At 38.7% G+C, this 24037-nt stretch overlaps 1 protein-coding gene across 2 annotated transcripts in view; it reads right to left on the bottom strand.

The window, feature by feature from the left end:
• Nucleotides 1–24037, bottom strand: part of LOC131035120 (protein-L-isoaspartate O-methyltransferase) — a 122168-nt gene that overhangs the window by 57713 nt on the left and 40418 nt on the right. For both annotated transcript variants that reach the window (XM_057966759.2, XM_057966760.2), the window contains exon 3: nt 23219–23250. In XM_057966759.2, the coding sequence (XP_057822742.1) occupies nt 23219–23250 (32 nt within the window). The remainder of the gene's footprint in view (nt 1–23218; nt 23251–24037) is intronic.

Here is a 24037-nt window from a genome sequence, read left to right as displayed (position 1 = left end):
TGACCGAGGGTACTGTCCCCAGTTACATTTGTCAAAGCCATCCTTAACTGTGGCATGGTCTGCAGAAGATCAGACACCCGTAAGGGTATTGTGGTTTGTAACGTCTGCTTAATGATAGTTTTCTCTGGTTCTAACCGGACTGGTGTACCGGCAGCCAGGTGCGAAGCCCTCCGCTCTCCAGCCATCGCCCACTCGATATCCGCCCTTGCCTCCTGGAGCCTTTCTTTTTCTGTGCAAGGGTCAGGATACATGGCTTTCTTGTTTTACAACCTTGTGATTGCCAGTACGTCTTCTCCTGATCCTTCCACGTCCAGCATGTTCACCCCTTTTTGCTTTGGACAATCTATGTCCTCGTGATTTCTTGGACCGCACCATATGCACAGCAAACTTCCTGCATCACCTCCGTTTTGGCATTCTCGGGCAAAGTGACCCCATTCGTTGCACTTCCTACATTGAATCATGGGTCGCCCCTTCCCATCGTATTGAATTTTGCTCCTTGGTGTGTTATTATTGGATCTATTGTTACCCCGTCGATTGTACCCTCCAAGGGAGGCGTCAAAGTTTGTTGTTGGCTTCGGAGGTGTCACCGGCAGTGTGGCTTGGTCGGGTTGGGCGTAGAGCACTTGTGTGCTCCGTGCTTTCAAGTTGTACAGGCATTCCTTAGTGGAATGTCCCATTACTTGGCAGATGTCATAGAAAACTTTGCAGGGACAACTTCCTTTAGTGTGGCCTTCAGTCTTGCAATCAGTACACCATAGTTCCTTTCCTTCCCTACCACTTTCCTTGTCACCTTTTAACTCCATCATCCTCATCATATCTTTCCGGAGTGCTTGCACGGTTTTGGATCCCCCATCACTGTCTTCATCCGTGTTGTCACCATCACTCGCCCATCGTTTCCCCCGAGATGTCTTGTTTTCACTTTCAATATCCATGGCGCGGTTGTATGCTTCATCGTACGATGGCGGAGGGACCACTTTCATCGTCCTTCTTAGGGATGGTACCAATCCTTCCACGAACCACCGCTTCTTGAGGCCATCCGCCGGTTGGTTCTCCATTTTGTTAACTAGTTCCCTCAACCTTCTGTTATATGTGCGCACACTTTCATTTTTTCCTTATTTGGTGTTGTAAATTTCTGCCACAATTTCGTTGTCATCCCGTAGGAGTTTGAATTCTTCCTCGAAGGCCTTCTTTAGATTGCTCCAAGACGTTTTATGCTGAGCATCGAGGTCTGTGTACCAGTCAATAGCTATTCCTCGCAGAGTGGCCGAGAATGCCTTCACCCAGTAGTCCCGGTCGTCCTGGCCATTTGCTTCCCAGATGGTGACGCACTAAGTCACAAGGTTCAAATTCGAATTCGAAATCGACGGCCATGAAATTCGGATGAAATTCGACAAGGGAAAAATTCAAAAAAAAAAATCAGATAAAATTCGCCTTATATAATTTTGTTTATTTTTTAAATATATGTATACTTCTAATAAATTATCAAAATAGCTTAACATTGCTAAATAAATTTGAAGTCATTATAAAAAGATGGCACATTTATAAAATATAAACCATAAGAAACATGTGAAATCACGATTGCGAAGATGTTTTCTTTTCAAAAAGTTACAATAAAAAGTTAAGACTTTAGAACTTCAAAAAAGCTCTAAGTCATCAAGAGCACTTGGCTCAGATGGTGTAGCATCATCATCTATATCACTATCCAATTCCTCATCAAGAAAGTCAGGCTCATCTGCAACTGGCACTTCTATGTCTTGTGGAATGTGTTGTTGTGAAGAAGATTTGGAGTCGCTTGCTGATTTGTTCATGAACAATTTCAAATTGCTGCGAACGTAGACAAGATCTCCCAACTTTCCAGACAACAATTTGTTCCTCTTCTTGGAATGGATGTGGTCAAAGCAACTCCAATTCCTCTCACAAGCTGATGAACTTGCTCCCTGACTCAGTATTCTAATGGCAAAGCGCTGAAGTTCAGGAGTTTGTGCTCCATAGCTCATCCACCATCTATAACTAGGTACCGCATCTCGTTTCATATCATATTTGGCTCCTGCTACTCCAAACAACCCTTCTGCTCTCTTGTATAGCCAACTTTGGTCTCTAATTAGACTTGCAATTGCTTGATCTAGTTCAAATTTGCTAATGGCTTCATAAAACCCTGTCATAATTTCAAAATCAGCTTGTCGATCAATATGAAATAGCTTAGGCTCCAAATAGCAAGCTGCTACATGTAAAGGTGTGTGCATCATTTTCCATCTAGAATCAATTGCTGCCCATATCTCCATGTACTCTACATCTACATTATTTAGTGCTCTCCGAATAGCTTCCTTACAATGATCCATGCTTTCATAAAGCATGCCAAAGCAAGGTTTGTCACCATAAACCATACGAAGCACATCAACAATTGGCTCACATATACTCAAAACCTTTGTTCCACTTTCCCAAAAGCTGTTATTTAAAACAATTTGCTCTATGTTCTTGCCCTTGGCACTTTTAGAAAGTGCTGAATTTTCCCACTCATTGGAACAAACAACAGATCTCAAAGCTGCTTTCTCTTCAACAACTCTCTTCAAAGTGATATAAAATGAAGCAAATCTTGTGTCACAAGGCCTCAACAACTCCCTAGATGCATGTTGCATGTAAAGACTCAATGTGAGACGATGATTTCTTATGAAGTTTGCAATTGCTCTCCCTCTATGAATTGCTTCATGTATCCATGGAAACTTAGCCAAATCATGAAGCAACAAATCCAAACAATGTGCTGCACATGGACGCCAATATATTTGAGAGTATTTCTCAACAATTAGTTTTCCAGCTCCCACACAATTTGCTGCACGGTCAGTGACCACTTGAACCACATTTTCCACCCCTACTTCAAGAATGGCTTCCTCTAATATTTGAAATATGTATTCAGAAGTTTTCTTGTGGTTCATGGTGTCAATCACTTTCAAGAATGCAACACCTTCAGGACAAGCCACCAAAACATTGATCAATGGCCTTTGACATATATCTGACCATCCATCACTCAATATGGTGCAGCCTGTTGCCTTCCAAGAGGCTTTGACCTCAGCTAGTTTCTCAGTCACTCTTTCTTTTGACCTCTCCAAAGACTTGTTCTGAAAGCCTCAGAAGTGGGACGTGTGTACCCTTTGCCAAACTCTGCAACTTTTTGAATTGCATTGTGAAAATGTGGATTTCTAGCTACATTGAACAGAATAGCACTTGCGTAAAACAAATCTGCTAGTGCATCATCCACCTATTGTTTCTCTACTGGTTTCCAAAGACTCTTCAAAGTTCCACTCTCTTTGGATGTCCCTATGGCCTTGGGTAGACTCGAAGAGTAAGACATAATAGATGTGGATCTAGACACATCCTCTTCAATTCTCTGTTTCTTTTGTGCCACCTGCATCTTTCTTGCAATTGAAGAGGCTTGCTCTTTCTCTAAAATAGCTCTAATTTCTTTGGACACATTTGGACATGCAGTAACACCTCCACCTTTACCCCCTGAAATACCAAGCAAGTGGTCCTTTATCCTTGTTAAACTTTCGGTATAAACTTTCAGGCACAAGTTACAATGAAGATAAGTACCATTGCGGGTCACATGTTTCCATCCCTCTGAAGTTGATTTGTTGGGAGCCATTACAGTCTGTACAATTTAGAAGAAAAACGATTTTTAATATTTAAAACAAAGATTAAATTTTATTTAAAAACATTCAAACAAAATATACGTATGATGTGAATTTTTATCTCTAAAAATCAAAATAATTCAATAAGTTTAAAACTTTATTTAAATATAATATTTGTTATATTTAGCTGTAAAAAGCAAAATATATAATAAATCACTGTAATAAAATAACTTATATGTTTTAAAATATAATGGTGTCTTGAAATATTTATTATAATATGTTTAATATTTATAATAAAATCACTGTAGAAAAATCAGCTATGAATGGTAATAGAATTACTATTATAAAATCACGGTAATAAAATAAGCTATGAATGGTAATAAATTATAAAATTACTATTATAAAAACAGTAATAAAATAAAATCAATGTAGCATTATAATATAATATAAATTATAAAATTACTATTATAAAATCACCGCAATAAAATAAAATCAATGTAGCATTATAATATATTATATGAATAATATTTATTGACAACAGTGATATTAAAATATATGACAACAGTGATGATAAAATATTAACTAGGAAATAAAATACAGTATACACTGATAATAAAATATATGACTACCATCTACAATAATATTAAAATATACGACTACATAGCATTAATAAAATATTAATTGACAACCTAAACCTGAACAATAAAATACAGTGATACTAAAATACTAGCATTAAAATAAATGACTTTAGGGCGCCTACCTCAACCTGAACACGGGAGAAAATGCGAAGACAGGGCAAGAGAAAATGCGAAGGCAAGAAATCCGATGGCAACCCTTGTTGCAGACACCTGCGAAAATCCAACGGCAACGCTTGTTGCAGACACCCACAAAAATCCGACAGCAACCCTTGTTGCAAACACATGCGAAAATCTGATGGCGACACCCACGACACCCGCGATACCCATGAAATTCCGATGGCAACCCAGTTGCAGTTGCAGTCACCCGCGACTCGATAGAAGATACCCACGACAAAGATTCAAGAATACCCGCAAGCTGAGTTGTTTGTTTAGAGGCTGATAGCAGCGATTTATAGAAAAAATCAGCCAAAAGTCTTAAAAAATACAAACGCTTTTTAGAAACCCTAAGAAAATGCTTTTTCAATTTTCACTTCAATAAAAAAAATGACGTCCATGAAAATTGCCGAATTTGAACGATTTTTTAATGAAAGTTTGAAGTTCGATTAAATTCGAACCTCATCCATGAAAATCGCCATATTCTGTGACACAGGTGACGCATGTCTTGCAATGCCGTACGGGGTCCTCTGACCCGTCGCCCATGAATTTTGGGAGTTTCTGCTTCTCCAGAGTGTGTGCCATTTTCTGTATGGTTTTATGCAGTGCTTGGAAATGGCTATATGCCGGGAAGGTACTATGTGTCCAGGAGGTACCGTACGCTCCTGGTCTGGTCGGGCCCCTGTCAACCGGGCTTTGGTCACCTTCGCTTCTATAGTCCCTCCTCGGGGTTTCCGGATCTGACCTTCCTATTTTGATGCCCTCTGACAAGGATAAATTTTTAATGCTAGACAACGTTGCTTCAAAAATAGTGGCGATTTCCTCGTGCAGGTCTCGTACCGCCTCCTCTCCTTGTTCGGAAAATTCCGATTGGGTGCTTTGTGATTCGGCTCTGGAGTCTTCTTCACTTGACGTCGAGTGTGGGGCCTGGTCGGCGAGATCTTCCTCCGCTACGTCTGGAAGTGGCAGGTTCCTGGCGACATCGGCCAACTCCTTCCACGTACACGGTTTTTGCCTCTCCCGACTACGACTCCGACTCACACTCCGACTTCTGTTGTGTTTCTTCGAACTCCTCGAGTTGGCAACCTCCCTTAGTCACCATCTCTTGTCGGCCTGTTCTTTTATGCGGAGAGATCTCTATACAGTTCCCTCGTTTACTCCTTCGGTAGCAGTGGTACGTTTGTCTTTGTTCAGCCGTAGGGGCATCAAGTGCCAGAGGTACGGCACCGACTAGCCTCCCTCTCCTCTTCCTCCCTATGACTCCGTTCCTCGTACTGTCGGAGAACTTGTTGTCGCCGAAGTTCCTTTGCCGTTTCCTCCCTTTGGTCTTGGAGTGCAATCAAATTTCTGGCGAGTAACCTTGGAATACTCCCGAGTAGGTCAAAGACGAGGGTGCTGACGGTGAGTTCACCACGTACCGTGCCTTCCGAAATGGCTCTCACCTGAGCCTCTCGCTGCACCTACTGCGTGACCGACACGTCCCACAACTCCACCAAGTCTGCCGTCAACTGATCCTCTCGTTCCTCTTCCGCAGTACTCTCTTCGTGCGTGTCGCTGTCTAGGACAATTAATTGTTGGTTAAATAGTCAGCCCATTAATTGCTTCCGCCTGCCGCCATAGTTATCTCTAGGTTCGTTCAGGCAACGGCACCAAATTTTTAGTCCTAAATGTATAGTTGGTGAATAATCAGATAACACAGTATTTCCTGCACGTACCAAGTATTCATGGAACAGAACAATTGTACATCATAACATAAATGACAAATAATAATAATTAGACCAGAAAGTTATATCTTTATTCCAATGTCCAGAATTGTCCATACATAATAATCCCCCTGCCGAGGTTCCAACCAAACAATATATAACCCGACGGTTGGTCAAGTTGCCAACCGTCACCAACTCCCAACTACCCGACGGGAACCTCTTGGCGACAAACATAAACATAAACATAACACACTTATAAATATTATTCTTACTAACATACGTTATTTACCCCTAACAGCAGTGATACATTTCCACTCCAAATGAGCTGCGGAGAAGTTTTGAATGACCGCAAAGTTAGGAAGCCCAATATGAGTAATTTGTTGCTTCCATACTTCCGCATCCCGCCTAACTTGCGCCACCTTGTTCGCATGATTGTCCAGGTAATTGATGCAGAGGGTTAACGAAGACTCTATTTTTGCCACCCTACAGAAATCTTCTGTTGTCAATATTTTTGCCTCTTTTACATAATCAATCTTTTCTTTGAAAGATTGAATTATGATATCTATAGCCTCTATGGTTTTACCATCATCTTTTAAACATTTGACATCAATACATTTTAGATCATTCTTCATTAACAGAGTGAGTTGTGTTAATTCTTTCAACAGCTTAACAGATTCCTCGTGTCCCTGTTTCACAATTGAATTCCTCCATTCTATGCTTTTCTTGCATACATATAACACATTATCATCTAAGCCAGGCACAGCCTTCTCTACCAGAAATTTAATTACACCATACTTTTGAATTTTGCTCATCTGAGCGATCATTGTCATCCATTTGGCTTCTTCCTTTTTCCATGAGGCCATTTATGTTTCCAACTCTTTGATCACCACCACGGTATCTTCATATACTTTGCTCAAATCTCTAATGTATCCTGTACCTACTTGAATCACTCCTAACCAATCAAGAAATACCTCAGTTTCCATTTTGCTTCTTTGAATCTGACCCAGCATCTTTTGATTGATTGGGGATTTGGGGTCAAAAGATGTAGGCAACTGAGTTATTGGTTGAGGGTTGGGATTATGAATTGCTTCAATGTATTTAGCCATTAACCTCAATGTCTGCTTCAACTCTTGTTTATCTTTTTCATCCTTCCAAGTCCTAGTGATTATCTTTTTGGTAGAGGCTTCCAAGTGATGTACATTTGTAGCTCTCGAGGCAATCCCAAGGTTGATCTTTTCAACAGTAAAATCTTTAGCTGTGGGGTTTTCTACCTCTTCATCTATTACTGGCGGGCTACCTCTGCAATCCAATTTCTTGTGTCTAGATCGAAATACACCCTTGAAGTAGTTTTCAATTTCTTGGACTTGGGGGTTTTCCCTAAACATTTGCTTACCATGTCTTCGATCGGCAGAGATATTGGTACCACATTCCTTTTCTTGCTGCTGAAAGAGGCTTCCAACCATCGAGGGGTACTAGTTGCATCACTTTTATCTAGAGGAGCCTGGTTGGGTGTCACATTTATTACCACCATAGTGCTTATAGGATCCGACATTTCTTCAAGTGGTTTCTCTGCATCAATATTCTCCACAGCAGGCGTTTCTTGGTTTTGATCAGCCATTGTATCTTCAACCTCTTGAAGTGCCTCTAAATCAACGACCACCTTATTGTCCAGACTTCTCCTGCTTTTACTCTTACTCCTGGATCGAGTAGTGTGGACAGGTTGGCTCACAGAGGATTTCTTTGATTTCTTGGTAGTTGTACCTTCAATTTTAACTTTAATATCACCTGCACCACAAGATCGAACAAATTCATTAGATGAAATAATTAGGGCCTGTATTTGATCATCACTTTTCCAATCCTTTGGTCCCTTAACCATTTTTCAGTTCTTCTTATCAAAGGGAATGTTCTGAGCCGGATTTGATCTTCTTCATCTTTATCCCAATCAATCTTTGGGATAGGACCCTGAACCTTCAGCATATTGCGGATCTACCACATCCTCTCCTTCACCTATAAACTCAGAAACATTCATCTCCAATTTGAGAGTAACAATTTGGTTCACGGTGAACCTGGACCACATCCTCCTTCTGACGCCTGAATTTTGCTTTGCTATTGATTTTCTATCAATGTGAGCCAATTGTCTACAAATTTCAATCAACACAAAAAGGTCTAAGGCATGAGTTCCACCCAATCTAAATACCGCTCTCCTACTAAAAGCACTTGGATGAAAAAGTACAACCAATCTTCCTAGAAAAAGGCCTGTTGGCTACCTTTCACTCTGTGCAACAGAATTACAATATCTCTAACCTCCTTAATAAGGTGTTCTCTCATCAATGGCTTGGGTAACCTTGAACCACCTTTTAGGAATTTTAGAAGTCAGTTTCTAGCAATTACACTCCTATATTGGGCCTTCTTCTCAGAAAAGAAACCATAGGATGAAGTTATGGTCCAGTCTGCATAAGGTTCTTTTGGAGGAGTCTTCGTTACAGCCATTATGGTCTCTCTATTTACATTCAACAATACACCCCCGTCTATAGACCTAATGCACTTATGCTCTGGATCATACCTATTCATACATTCAAGAACCAATTTTGGGCATCGCACGACCGTGGGAAAAGCAGCGGCTTCTATAAGCCCACTATTAACAATTTTCTCCATCATAGGGGAACTTGTAAGATTTCTAGCTCTTTCTAAAAAGTCTTCTAGACTAGCTTGAGCTAAAGAAGTATCCCCAAATTCAAGTAAAGAACATGCAAGACCAGAGCTCAACCCTAATTTTGGACATACAGGCCTCATGGCAATGATTTAAACAGATAGAAAATGAAGCAATAAACCCAACTAAAACAAATGCAGGAAATTCACCTAGTTTCCTTCTATGGCAAAGAAATAACAAAGATGGCGAGAAATTTCAGAACTCGCCTTCATGCAAACTAAATCCCTGCTAACCCTGAAGAACAGAACTAATTACCTCCAGTGTTGAATTCCTTTCTTGCCAATTTTAGCTTATTAATGACGGAGCAATTCATTTGAAATCTATAAAAGGCTTAAAACCCGGCTTCATAATTGCCATGCTTCAAGTATCAAATCCACTCGTGTTGGGTTAATGTCGAAGTGACATAATTCTGACACTTGTATTAATTACAAATCACTCCGCTCAAGGCGCTTACCGTGTAATGATCACTTCCGTTTATGGAAACTTTTTAAAATTTAAGTGCTCGAGATTCCCAAAATATTCCTCCTTTTCTTAACCATTTCCCTCCATTGATTACCCGCCTTTATATTTGCTTGCACCATGGGCTTTGAACTTGCGAACATTTGAACCGAGATGAAAGGTTCAACAGTTCAAGTTCACTCACCACTGAGATTCCTCCTGCACACTTAAAACTTACTTTAACAAGGACTCAACACATACACACACGGGATGAACTTTGAACCAATGAACTATTGAACTTACACATAGGTTCAAGTGGAAGGTTCAAAAGGAACACTTCGGCATATAAAGGCCAAAACAAGAGGGATTTATAACGAAACAACATCGGGATGGCATTAATGTACTCTATTTTTGCTTGAAAAGGAAATTACGGAAAAATTAAACATGTGCAAAAATAGGGGTAACAGGGTTTAGAGAAATCTAATCTATTCCTAAGATCAATGATAGCACTTGATCATGCTTGGATGGACACATTCCTTAAACTGAGCTTTGCTTCGCCATGTTGCCAACAACTAGACAAAACTGATGCAATCTTCCAATGTAGATGAAAGGTTTCATATCGTGAATGTTCATCCAAATACCCAATACATTGGCGCAACTTCAACAAACATATCCACAATTGAAGTTAGCACATTTTGATGTTCAAGCTAACTATGCACTGTAATTGAAAATCATCCAACCACAAATAGTATGAACCAAGGAATTATCAACATCCACACATTACTACATCACAATCAATGAACTTCATCTAACATGAGGATATAACAAGAAAGCATACAATATGCAAAAGAAACACCACCATTCACCATAAATTCAATGAAAAGTATGTTTATTTACATGCTTGGCAACAATTTCTACCTTTTCCTCCTACTCTACCTCTAATCTAATTATTTGTCTCCCAACTCTTAACCAACTATTAACCTTTACAAATGAGGAGCCTGAGCCTTTTATAGAGAGCTCATTACAAATGAATGGCCTGGATCAAATCCAAATCAATGGCCAAGATTGAAAGATACAAACCCTAATTAGGGTTTGTTATACCCATTACATAACATTTAATTGTTGACCAATGATAAAATTGCATTTCTTTAGGACACATGTCATTCTTTGAATGTTGACGAATGAATGATGAGGTTAGGTACATCAAACTTTGTGCCTCCACATATGGTAGTTATCCTCCTCGTTGGATGAGTCAAGTGCATTGAATCTGGACGCCCTAACTTGGAATGATGTGATTGGGTTGGTGATGACTAAGCGCCACCACAGCTACTTGCTCCTTGTAACTCATCACAAGGAAGAGTTTGCGATTCGAGCAATATCTCTTGATACTCAACATTTCCAAGCGCCTGTGGTGATGATGGTGCGAGATATTCCCAAATTGCATCATCTTATTTAATTTGATTACCTTCACCTATCCTTGATCCCGAATCCCTTCACTTGACATCTTGGATTACTCTCTTGGTGTACTAGCAACAATTCTTGGATTTATAGAGGAAATTCAAGATTGTCCAACTTCCTCCTCATCGTCAATGCTTGATCCTCCTTGTATAACTTGATTCTTGCAACTACCTCTTATATTCTTAAAAGTCTTGATGACGGTCAGATCTTTCTTCTTTGAAGGATAAATGTAATCCACCTCTGCCTTGTTGTCCTCTTCATATCCACTTTCAAGTTGGTGTTGAATCCTCATGTGGCCTAACTTTGAGATGCATTCTCTCTTGCTGAAGTGACGTAGAGAGAGCTTTGGTGAAGTCTTTCCCTCGAAGTGCATCCCTACCTTGATGTTGCTTGCAGCTGGCTCCTTCACTTTCTTCCTTAATCACCTGCCAAAACAAACAAGATACCATCAAATATACCTGCTATATACCGATTTCACACATCTTTCAAACTTTCTAATCTTATATGCATTCCTAATGGGGCTGAAATGATGTTCTAATTTATGTTCCCATGTCTGATTTCACTCACTTCAAGTCTGATTGGGGTTTTAAGTCTGAGATTCTTAACATTTTGAAGTCTGATAGTGGATTCTACCAAGTGGTGGACAAATTGCTACACTTCACCAAGAAGTTGTGGATTTTATCAAGTGATGGAAAATTGTGATGAAGGCTGTGGATTTTGGCCAGTGAAGGAAAAATCTGATCAAGGCCATGGATTTTGGCCAGTGAAGGAAAAATCTGATCTAGGTCGTGGATTTTGGCCAGTGAAGGAGAAATCTGATCTAGGTCGAGGATTTGAGGAAGTCAGGGAAAAATATCATCTAGGTCAGGGATTTGAGGAAGTTAGGAAAAAATTTCATCTAGGTCAGGGATTTGAAGAAGTCGAGAAAAAATGTCATCTAGGCCAGAGATTTGAGGAAGTCAAGGAAAAATCTCATGACTTGCACTTTGAGTTGACCACTTCATTGCTTGCCTGAGTTGATCATTTCAACGCCTTTGCTTGCAAATTTGGAGGATTTGAGGGGTAGATTCACTCATTGCCAGTTCCATTTAACATCATCATCAAGACCTTTGTCTCAGTTGATTGATCATCACTCCTTGATTGATCCTCGCTTCTATGCTCTAACCTGAAGATGTCCACTTGCTCACTTGACTGCTCATCACACCTAAGACTCACCTTGACTTAACCTAGAGGTCACACTATGAAGCATCATCTAATGACTACCTTGAACCTCACCTATCACTTAAGCACTTAGAGCTACAAAGACTCCAAACTAGTCTAGAGGGGGACTTGACTAATGCTAGACTGCCCGACTTGATCAAATCCTAACAACAAAGACATTGCATCCCCTCACAAGCAAAAGGTTAACGATACCAAAATTATCGCCAAGCAAAGCAAACTAAGCAAAAGAACTAACCTACAAGCAAAAAAGTGGGGGTCTATCCCCATTTGCAATGAGCCGATGTGTGAAAACATCACAACAAATCCCACATGTATATTATGAATATTATAATGATGATTAGAATTATATTTTTAACATTGTTGGATTATATGTTTATTCATCTTTCATAATAATAACTAACCTGGTTGCAAGCTCTAAATCAAGTTATTAAGTAGACAATTTACATATTCCATACCTCATTTGAGAATTTTGGGGCAATTAAAGACCCAATAGGGGGACATTACACAATTTTGTATGGATGAATGAACATGGTGTTGTTGAATAACCAAAATACTGAGAGGGGAGGGGTCAATCAGTATTCCCTTGGAACTTATTTAAACTTCTAATTAACCAATCACATAACATAATTCAAATGCAGTAAACAAAAATGGAGATATAACACAACACCAGATTTGTACATGAAAAACCCAATATGGGAAAAACCACAAAGAGATGATACTCCCAAGAATAGAGTAATATGCAACCGGTTAACGGTACAAAAACAGGTGGCTCACTACCGGTTTGGCTCACTGCCGGTTTGAACTCTTTGTCCAATATACAAAAGAAGGCTTAAAGCCAAATTACAAAGTATACAAAATTTGAACTGTTGTGATTGCATCTAACATATGCATAGAATACAGTTCCCTTGAAGCACATAAACTATCTCACAAATTCGCTGTACCGAACTTGCACAAAAAACATAACCAGTCTTTTCGCATATAGTACACCAAAATAGTTGTTTTTCAACAACCATGCATCTAGCACATGATACCCTTGATAATATATATCCGCATCATTTGATTCTCAAGTCGGCTCAACCGGAATGGATGAGATCGGACTTAACCACACGCTACAGCAATTGGGTGTCTCCATGCAGTGTTGGCTATTAGCTACAAACTGGAGAGATTCGCATCTCAACGTATCCAGATAGGAGTGGATCTAGAAGCATGTGCAACTATTATGTTTGGATAAGACCGAAACGAAAAACATCTTCCACTAACACAAAATACCGGACCCAAAACTATGCATAAATGATAAGATAAAGAAGCAAACTTTCCGAATCGGATAACATACATAAATGCCAAACGACATCAATGACAACAATGACAAATGGGCCAACAATCTCCCCCTTTGTCATTGATGGCAATATAGGTCATATAGAGAAAGTTTGCTAAAATAATAACAGGAAATACTAACAGAAGTATCAATAGTCTTTGCATAAAATAGATGAGAGTAATTAACTACTAGTTCAATTACTCCTACTACTCCCCCTTTGACAACAATGACAAAGGGTAAGCAAAGTCAAAAATATGAACTCCCCCTGACGAGAACAGTTACTATCTTCCGGAGGACTGCTTGATATTCTAGGCATGAGCGGTCCAAGTGTCTTTGTGCGAGTCCCAATGAAAGATTGCTTCTGTCAAAAATTCGATTCGAGCCAATAGGGATGCAAGTAGTTGCTCTTCTTCAGAAATGAAACCAGGATCAGTGTAAGATAACTGAGAAGCATGAGAAAGAGCCCTATTCATGAAAGAGATACTTTCGTTGCTCAGATCTCCTAGCTTACCTAAGGAGATGACGATATTGTCTCTTTGTTGTTGCAGCTCATAATATGTCATGCAGTTCCTCAATCTTTGACCTTCTGGAGCCACATAAATCCTTAGATAACTTGAAGTTTACCTATGCCTACCAGATATTGTCTTCAATGATATTCATTTCATCTTTGATGCTTCGACTGGCATCCGGCCACTAAAGACTAAAAGCAAACAATATATCACCGTTCTCCAAATAAGACTGACTTTTAGAGATAAGCTAAGAAAGATGTTGATAAGCTGATTCACATTTGGACTTGATTTCCTACAGAAGCTTTTCTCTGTCATCAGCTAAGTCCTTTTCATATTTCTTTCTGATTGTTACAGCCTGACTACCCAAGGAATTGATCAATATTTTGCATTTTTCTGCACTGGGAGTGTCCGGATCTAATTGACACTCAAGGATAGCAGCATTCAGTACTACCAAAAGATCTTCAACAATCTTGTTACCTTTACTGAAGTCTTGCCTAGCAGAGGAAATGAACGCTTCTCCAATCTCAGGTTTTTGCATCTGATCAACATTAGAGAAGTCAATTGATTGCATAGAAGATGTAACAGGTGGAAGAATCAAAGGAGCAGAAAATATCTTTTTCTAGACACCTTCGGATGAACCGGGATTGGTACCAATTATGGATACCTGTACACTGGACTCTTTTGTTGGGATATCTATCTTCACTTCTAATGGTACATTGCATACAGTGTTCCTCTCATCCTTGTCGAATACTTGGTTATCAGAGGAACCTACAACTTCTATGCCCTTGTCGGACCCAAAGTTGACCAGAGGGACTTCAGACGTTCTGGGAACAACCTTACTACTCATAATATTATCTACAAGATTTTCCATAGCAGACACATCATTCACATCCATTGGATTATTAACATGACTAGTTGAGGGATCATCTCATCTTTGTCTTCAGAAACAGTAATATGCACATCCTCAGATATGCCAATGGTGATACCGGAATCAGAGAAGAAAAGACCACTGTTCTTTGCAATAGACATAACCGTATCCAAAATTTCTTTCTGAACCTTCTCTTTAGCATTGGGTACACCAAGCATGAGATCATCTAAATTTTTCTTGGTTCTCAACTCAGCTTTGCACACTCCCAATAAGATGGCCTTATTTTTCAGAGACAGAGTTGAACCGACAACTTCAAGTACATGGTCTTTAATGGTTTGTTCCTCTCCTCCAGAGATTTGCCTAACTCTCATTAAGTCCTCATACAATTCTTTTGGAACAATGTTTCTATATTCATCAATTGCAGCTTCAAATTTTACACAATACATTATAAAAGCTTTAATCATGGTATTATGATCTTCAACAGAGGCTTTAGTAAACAAATTAGCTACCTCTCTTGGACTTCTACCTTGAGCAAGGGATTCACACAGACTTTCTACATCGAGTTGTGGCTTGGTCTTCTTCCCTTTGGATGTACCGGTACTGCTCAGGTTCTTCTTCTTCCTCAGACTCCAAGACGATGGTTTTCCTTTTGATTTCAATTTTCTTCTTTGGAGAGCTTGAAGAGAGAAGCTTTGTTTGAGAAGCCTTGGCTGTTCCGAATGTACCAAGCCTTCCAGATCGCCTAACTTTCGAAATTTCTTCTTAAGTCAAATTGGCCTTGTCAAGAGATTCTTGAATGACCTTTTTCAGTGTCTTTTCACGGTCCTCGGTGAGTTCCATCCGAGCCTACAAGGAATTTTCATCAGCAGTCCCAAAATGTTCTTGGGATTCATCTACCGGACTTTCCAAGAGAACTTTGGCTGCACCACCAAGTGTATCAGAAGGAACTTCATATCCAAATGGTGGAGCCTAGATTTTTCTGGGCACCACAACTTCCATGTAGCATTTATCAGTTGTGATTACAAATGTGATATCCTTTTTGTATTTGGCTACAATTCCCTTCCGAATTTTGTCTCTATTATGCATGTTCATTTGAAAGATGGCAAAGAAAGTTGCAAACTCTTCTTCTCTGGTCTTTTCATTAATAAATCCTCGGAGCTTGTCTGCAATCTGATGACCAAAAAACCCTACTACGACCGGGTAAAGCTTCCATGAAGTAGAACAAGATACACAGAGCTAGGCTTCTGAATTTGAATAATTGTTTCTTCTCTCTACACTGAACAAAATTCTCCAAGAATTGCTGACGCAAGATTTCGTAGAGTTCGAAATCCTTATTTAACTCCGTCATCTCATAAGCCATGTGTATTGTAGTAGCTGAAATGGAATTCTCTCTGTTTGTGAAATAAATTTTGTTTCTGACCATCATAAATAGATACTTAATTGTCGGAATCCTGACATTGTCAATTGCTAGAGAACACTTGTCGGATGTGGCACAAGTTAACTCCGTAACAACCTTATTTTTGGCCGACTTCAGTCCAGGAATTTCGCCAGAGTCACTTAGACCTGGCCACATTGATCAGCAATTTGCTTGGTCCAAAGATCTAGCATTTTACCATGATGAACAAATTCTTCCAGCTTGACGTGAATGAAAGACCTAACATCTTCCGCCAGAACAACCCCAATCGGAATTTTTGAGAATGCTCCACTGGGATCAGTCTGTGAAAGATTCCAAGCTAGAATCTTAACCAATCTTAGCCAATTTTCGACTCAAACCATGTCTAGGAAAGGATGGAAATGGGATGTCACCTCAAGAAATAGCAAGATATGTTAGAGAGCAAGAGGAAGCAGATGCAAGAGTTGGTCATGCCTCAAACCATCCTTTGTTGACAGGAAGAGGAAGTAGATCAAAGAGGCCCCCTACTTCTCCATCTTATAGCGATTTTCCTGATATCGTGGTACAGAGCCACCCATTCTTGGACCCAATTAGTGAAGAACATGTTATTGTGAAGAGAAGCAGGGGACCATTAGAGAGAGCATTTAAGAATGATGCTAGAGAGATTGCAGATCAATCCGTTGGAAGATGTCTATATGCAAACGGTTTGTCATTTAATGTGGTACAATCACCATATTGGCAGGATATGTTGAGAAAGGTAAATGAGGCTCCACAAGGGTACACAGGGCCGGGTTATGAGAAGGTGCATAGCACCTTACTAGCAAAGGAGGTAAAAAACATAGACAATGCATTGGCACCCATTAGAAATTCATGGAAACAAACAGGGGTGTCCATCATTTCAGATGTATGGAAGGATACCAAAAATCGGCCATTAATTAACGTAATTGCAATGTGCCCTAAAGGGGCAATGTTTCTGAAAGCTGTGGATTGTGAGGGACAGGTGAAGGATGCACAATTTATTGCTAACATCCTTATACAATGCATTCAAGATGAGGGACCTCAAAATGTTGTCCAAGTAATAATGGACAATGCAAAGAATTGTAGAGTTGCAGGTATGTTGATTGAGACAACGTTTGAACACATATTTTGGACACCTTGTGCTGTCCACTCTCTCAACCTCATGCTACAAAAGATAGGCAGGAAAATACATTGGATCAAACAAATTTATGTTGAGGCTGAAGAGATACAAATGTTCATCACAAACCATAACATGTCACAGGCCATTTTCAGATCATTTTCACAGTTGGAGTTGCTAAAGGTAATTGAAACACTTCAATTTTTAAAATCTACATTTCACTTTGGTAATCATTAATTTTTATTTTTTTAATCATGTCTTCTTTGTATTCTAATTTTTATTTTTAATTTTTGAATAGGTTGTCGAGACTCAATTTGCATCCAACACAATCGTCTTGAGGTGACTTGTGAAGGTGCGATAGCCACTTGCTAGCATGGTAATTAGTCAAAGTTGGTCCCTATGGAGGCAATCCAATACTGAAAGGGCAACAAATGTAAAGCGCATGATCCTAGATGACACTTGGTGGGATCAAGTGGAATATCTTTTGAGTTTCACTGAGCCCATCATGAGTTTCACTGAGCCCATCATGAGTATGATCCGTTATACTGACATGGATCACCCATGTTTGGGAGAGGTATATGATGGCATTGACTCGATGATTGAGAAAATGAAAGCCATCATCAATGCAAAAGAGCAAGATCCCGAAGAAACTTTCTTCAAAGAGGTTCAGTCAATTTGTGTTGAGCGGTGGAACAAAATGACCACCCCACTACATCTTCTTGCATTTGCTTTGACTCCCAAATTTTATAGTGATGAAATGCTTGCTAAGCCATCAAGGGTACCACCATATAGAGATTCAGAAGTCAGTGAAGTGTGTAGGACAGCACTTACTAAACTCTTCACCAATTCTAAAATGGAGGATTTAATGACAAGTGAGTTTGCTGATTTTGTAGCCTCCAATGGTCAAAGTGTTTCCGCTCTCCGTGACAAGTATAAAAAGGATTCTCATGCTTGGTGGTACCTCAATGGCCATACATCACCAAACCTTCAAACTCTTGCAATCAAAGTTTTATCGCAATAAGTTTCTTAATTTTTATTGCTCTCTAAATTTATATTTTTTACTATTTTATAATTGTCACCGTCTCACTTTGTGTCAATTATTCAATAGGTTGCTAGTTCCTCTTCATATGAGCGAAATTGGAGCACATACTCCTTTATCCACTCAGTGAAACGCAACCAACTGGCAGCAAGTAAGGCGGAAGAGCTCGTTTATGTGCATTCAAACTTGCGCATTCTTACTCATAAACAAAATGAGTACAAGGAAGGGAGCACAAAGTTTTGGGATGTAGATCCAGAGCGAACTGATTTGGATTTTTCAGCTGCCACACAATCTTTACTTTCTGGGGAGTCTGATAGCCAATTTGCTGCTAGTGCAAGTGGCAGTGAGGCTGCATGTGGTTCCAGTACTCTACCTACATCATCTAATGTCAATGATGATGTTGATCTTGATCTTCCTAGTGACCCATATGATGCTATTGCTGATTATTAGTTGTGTTATTTTATTGTTGAACCAATGAACAATGAATTCGATATCCATCATAACATTCAAAGTTTGACAAATGGATATTTCATATTAGAATAGACTTAAAGTAAATTTGTAATTTTGTTATAGTTATATGAATCATATATGATAGTTCCAAGTTTTGTTTAGCATATGGATGATATGTGAGATTCTAAATTTAATTTTTGTTTCTACTTATTAGACTGCATATATGCATATATTTATGATTTTTACATTTTTTTGTACGGATGTACCCATACGTACCCAGCCCCCCCCCCAAAAAAAAAAAAAAATTGCCGTACCCACGTACCCGTACCGGCAACTTAGCCTTTTCCCAATAAATTGTTCATGTAGCCCACAATTGCTCCAATACTGCTGAAGAGATCATGTATTTATTCAAAGTTCAAACTAACATCCAACAATGATTTTAGAAGCAATTAGATGGATTAAAACCCACTATATTATTTTTAATGGTCTCCAAGCAAGGTGGGGTGGTACGGCTCTGTCTGGAAGAGTACAGCTTGCTGATTGAATGACTGTGCTTGCTGCAAATACCCTGTAGACTGCCCAGATCAGAGAATTCAACCTTGTAATTGCTGTTGCAGACTGTGAATACCCAGAATTTGACCCAAAATGGCCTAATCTATGCTTCTTCCTTAACGCCAAAGATCTATGAATGGCTGGGTTTGCATCCAACCGGTCCAGAATTGAGAGGTAACATTCTCAACCCCTGTGCCTTTTCTGTAGCTGCCGATTGCAGGTTTGCGGAGCTGAAAGTTTCAAAAATAATAATAGTCGAATGTCACAATATGCCACACCAAGGTTGCTATATGCTTCCCACACCCTACGCAACCCTAAATGGCAAGATTCCATTGGCATCTTCTTTTTCTCCAAGGAGCGCTCAGCTATGAGGGTTGGCTCATCACTAAAATTTGACCACTTTTTAAAATGAATTTATCACCTAGGGAAAAGTGCCATGTAACTTTCTTAAATAAAGTTACTTATTAAATCATAAAGTAACTTATAAGTTACTTTTTATTAAGAAAAAGTAACTTTATAACATAAGATTATAAAGTTTTATTATAAATGGTTCACCAAAGCAAAATTTGACTACGTATTGGTCCTCTTTGGCTAACCGGTCATCCCCCTACACTATGAATTTGCCTGCGGAGATGGGTGTTAGGCAAATCTATGCATCTGATTAGCAGCTAGAGAAGTGTGGACATTACAGTCTGAATTGCCACATAGGGTGTCTTTGTGAATACGGGTCGGGGCTTGGAAGCAACATCAACAACTATGGGGGCAGCCATGATTACTGATTCTGCAGATTGTTGACCTTGATGGAATCTTGCCGGAGAAACCCTAGGATCACTTGGTTGCCTTGATCGCCTTAACAACTCTTGAATGCTTTTATATTGAGGTAAGAACAATTAAGCGAGTCGCTGTCCTTATATTCTTTCATCAGGGTTTCGCATTAAATGCACATGAGCTGTCTTCTATATCCTCGATTTTCGCAACAACTTGCCGGATCCTATGATGAGTTATGACAATGACTACCAGATCTCTTCTTTTGCCGGTATACGGCCTCATACAACTTTGGCTGGGGATAAGATTATGCTTTTCCAGTTACTCCCCCTTGGCCAAAGCAAATTTGATAATAAATCAGAAAGCAACCTTATTAGATTCGATAACGTCTGTTGTCATTTGGCAGATTACAAAGATAAAAAGACATACAATGCTGCCCTCGACACAGTAATAAGAGATCTCCTGGGAACACAATACCAACAAATGAACAAAAGCTAGGACATTCTCGATTTTTGCTTTTCCATTATCCAGAATAAGAGTCGCTTTTCCTTTTATATTTGGCTTAGTATTGTCTTCGAATTTCACTGTCCCTTCATTCACTTGTTCAAGAATAAGAAATTTACTCGTCACCTGGCATGTGTCTTGAACAACCACTATCAACATACCATTTATCTCCTCTGTTTTGTGCGTGTAAAGCTGTTTGAACAAATATGGTTTCTTCTTCGTTTTTTTGCTCCTGCTTCTTTCAAACCTTAGTCAACTCATCCTTCTTTTTGTCATTAACATACTCCTTGTTTTGTCATGAACATCCTCCTTTTAGTTTTTTATTTGGCTAGTTTTCTGCAACAAATTCGTTGACACACTTTGGACTAGAGTTGACTGCCAAATAACACCACCATTTTAGCCACCAATGTTGGAACTCTATGGATGTGAACATAAGCTTACAGGATATAGTTACAACCTCCAGTAGAAGGGATGGTGGAAGGATTGCTTGTGATGTTAAATCAAGGTTGACATAAAAAGAACCTATTGAAACATAGGAAAGAAAAGAGGTTTCACAATATCAATTTGACCCTTGGACATGTATGACTTTATGTCTATAAAGATTAATTGTCTCGTATCAAAAACATTAAATCAACAAAGCTTACATTTAAGATTTTTGAGAAGTAAATTCACCAAGAGGGCTAAAATACCATGTACCATATAGTACAATCATGGATATTGCCGCCTCAATACAAATCTATGCTACAAAATTCTTCGGATAATATTATCTTTATGTGTAGCGTTGCCTTCAAAAATCATCACAAATGAGCTGGCTGATATTGAAACCCTCTTGAAAGGAACAAAGTTACCACCTTCAGCATGGGTACTCTATGTCAACTAAAGGCTGAACCATTAATACTGATTATCCTGTTAAATTTTGTTTTAAAGATGCTAGAATGACACTATATTATGACTTTTCTGTGAAACAAAAGCATTACAGAGGCATTCTAGTTTTACTCAAGTTGCATTTCCTCCCCTTGACAAAACCAGAATGCCTCTGCATCATGATGCCTTCCTTCCCACAACGTTTTGATTTTAACTTAAGGAGACATTTTGGACATTTCTCCATGTATAGCTTTTTGTTGGATTGCTTAACTACCCCTACATGATGAACATGATATGGGACACAAAATTAGTCTTCTTCTCTAGTCTCTCAACATTTACATGAGCTAATTTCCTCCCTTTGGATAGCCCCTCCTCATTTTCTTGCACAAAAAAAGCTATGTTACTGGGTTCCTCTAACCACCACCACCCCCACCCCGTTACCCATGTGGGTACAGTTCATGTTTGGGTCCAATTCGGATTCTTCACTGGGTTCGCCCAGGAACCACAAATATATTAAAAAAAATAGAATATAATATAAAACAATGATAAACAATATTGCCAGTAAAAAAACATTTAAATACCTCATAATTTGCAAAATGAAAATACTCTCAAATTCATAATTTAATAATTTGTTAAATGTCAATACACAATGAAAATTACAATCAATATTTAATAAATATTTAATAATCTTCATATTGATCTTCATCAAAAGCATCAAATTCTAACATTTGGTTCAATTTCACTTGAACCACAATGAGTCACAATGTCACTTCCACTAGCCATTGAACACGACGCCTAATCTAAAGATTTTTTTGGGCAAGTTGTGCAACAAAAATGTTTAAGTCAACACACTCAACGAGTTAGACTCAATTCCTCATCACCCCCTTATTGTAATCAAGTTTCTTAAGGCCTTTGAAACGACACAAACCTTCAGTATGCATGCCATTTTCACAATTTTATCACTCATGAGAAAAATTATGTATGTAGACTTTTTTTTTCATTTATCAAAATATTCTAAAAAAAATAACTTTTTTTCTGTTTTTTTTTAACAGCCCTTGGGTCCCCTTGGGTTCACCTGGGTTCCTCACAAGGTTCACCCCCAGGGTCCCTCCAAAAAAATTGCTATACCATTGTATCATATCCACATACCCATACCCATACCCAATTCAGTAACTTAGCCTTTAATTATTTTGAGGAGTTGGATTGTACACAGGAAAATTATACAAACAGCTTCAGTAGAAAAATCCTTGAATGGAATACAAACCCAGATAGTATGCTTGTGCAACTTTGCATGCTACAGATTAAAAAATTTAAACAAACTAAGACCTCTGCAAGATCAAAAGTGGCCTGGACCAGAGATAAGAAGAATGTCCATCTTAAAAGTAGATAAAGACTTGAGAAATTGGAATAGTAGAAGACACTTGGAAATGAGTATAAGCACATAGAATTGAAATGACTGTTTAGCATAACCCAAAAGACGAGAAAAAAGTTCAGACTAGAAGCAGTTGAGGATACAAAAAATAGTTTCTACAGATTCTAGAACATATAGTTCATCATTTAAAACTATATTAGTTCGAGAAGTAGAAGAGACATTTTGAGGTAGGTAAGGAACATAAAATAAACATGATAAGATAGCAAAATCTCATGCTGACAGTAAAATAGTGATTATGCTCATAGAACTTATCACATCAGAATCTCAGATAGGTCAATATTTTATGAGTAGTTTAATACAGAAATCCATCTTCCAAATCAGTAAATTTCAGTCCAAGCCTCAATTGGTATTCTGATGAAGAAGACACTCATGTTAACTCAAAAAAAAAAGCATGAATTAGTTGCCAGGAAGAATTAGCATAAGAGCATCAAAATCATAGAAGACTCACCATATGAGGAGCAGATATAGTTGCACTGTAACCTGCCAAAAAGAATACATAAAGTTAAGAACAAATGCAAAAAGATTAAACATAGAAATTATCACTAAAAGATTCCCTTCACACATTCAAATTAAAAACATTTGGAAAAATTAAACACCACCAATGAAGCCTGCAAGCTCCTCATCTTCCTACTGTGATTTATGCTAGGATAAAAGACAAGAGACCGTTGACAAGAAATCTATCTCCAAATGAGGAATGGAGTGTTTTCCTGAATGATAGAACAATTTCTTTAATTATTTTGATAAACTTTGGGACAAAAATAAAAGATGATAAAGATGATGATAGAGCAGCATATGGAGACTGATACACTGACCCTTGATACTCATCTCCCATATCGAAAATTGGTTGGTAATGCCTTACCTTAAGAACAAGTTGTCACCCTTAAACCAATAAATAAACAAAGATTATTAACAAGTATCTAGAAGGGTACCTAAGAGAATATGTTGCAGTCCAGCAAACTTTGTAGCTAAAATTGTTGCAATTTGCAGATAATTAATATAACACAACATTCATCTATTAGAATGACACCATTTAAGCCCCATTACAAACACAACCAGCATTTATTGGACCATTGAAGACACCCAACTGTCAGTTGCTTAATATTTCCCTGATAAGAATCAGCATACTATGGATAGCTAAGAAGGATCATATGTTAGTCTAAGATAGTATGACACCTGAACAGGACGAGCACAAAAACTGACCAGTAATTTGAGGCAGACAATTGGGAATTCTTTAGATTATAATTTTATGTGGAGAAATTGCTTAAAA

Source organism: Cryptomeria japonica, chromosome 6 (genome assembly GCF_030272615.1).
Source record: "Cryptomeria japonica chromosome 6, Sugi_1.0, whole genome shotgun sequence".
NCBI classification, from domain to species: domain Eukaryota; kingdom Viridiplantae; phylum Streptophyta; class Pinopsida; order Cupressales; family Cupressaceae; genus Cryptomeria; species Cryptomeria japonica.
This window is presented reverse-complemented; position numbering and strand designations above follow the sequence as displayed.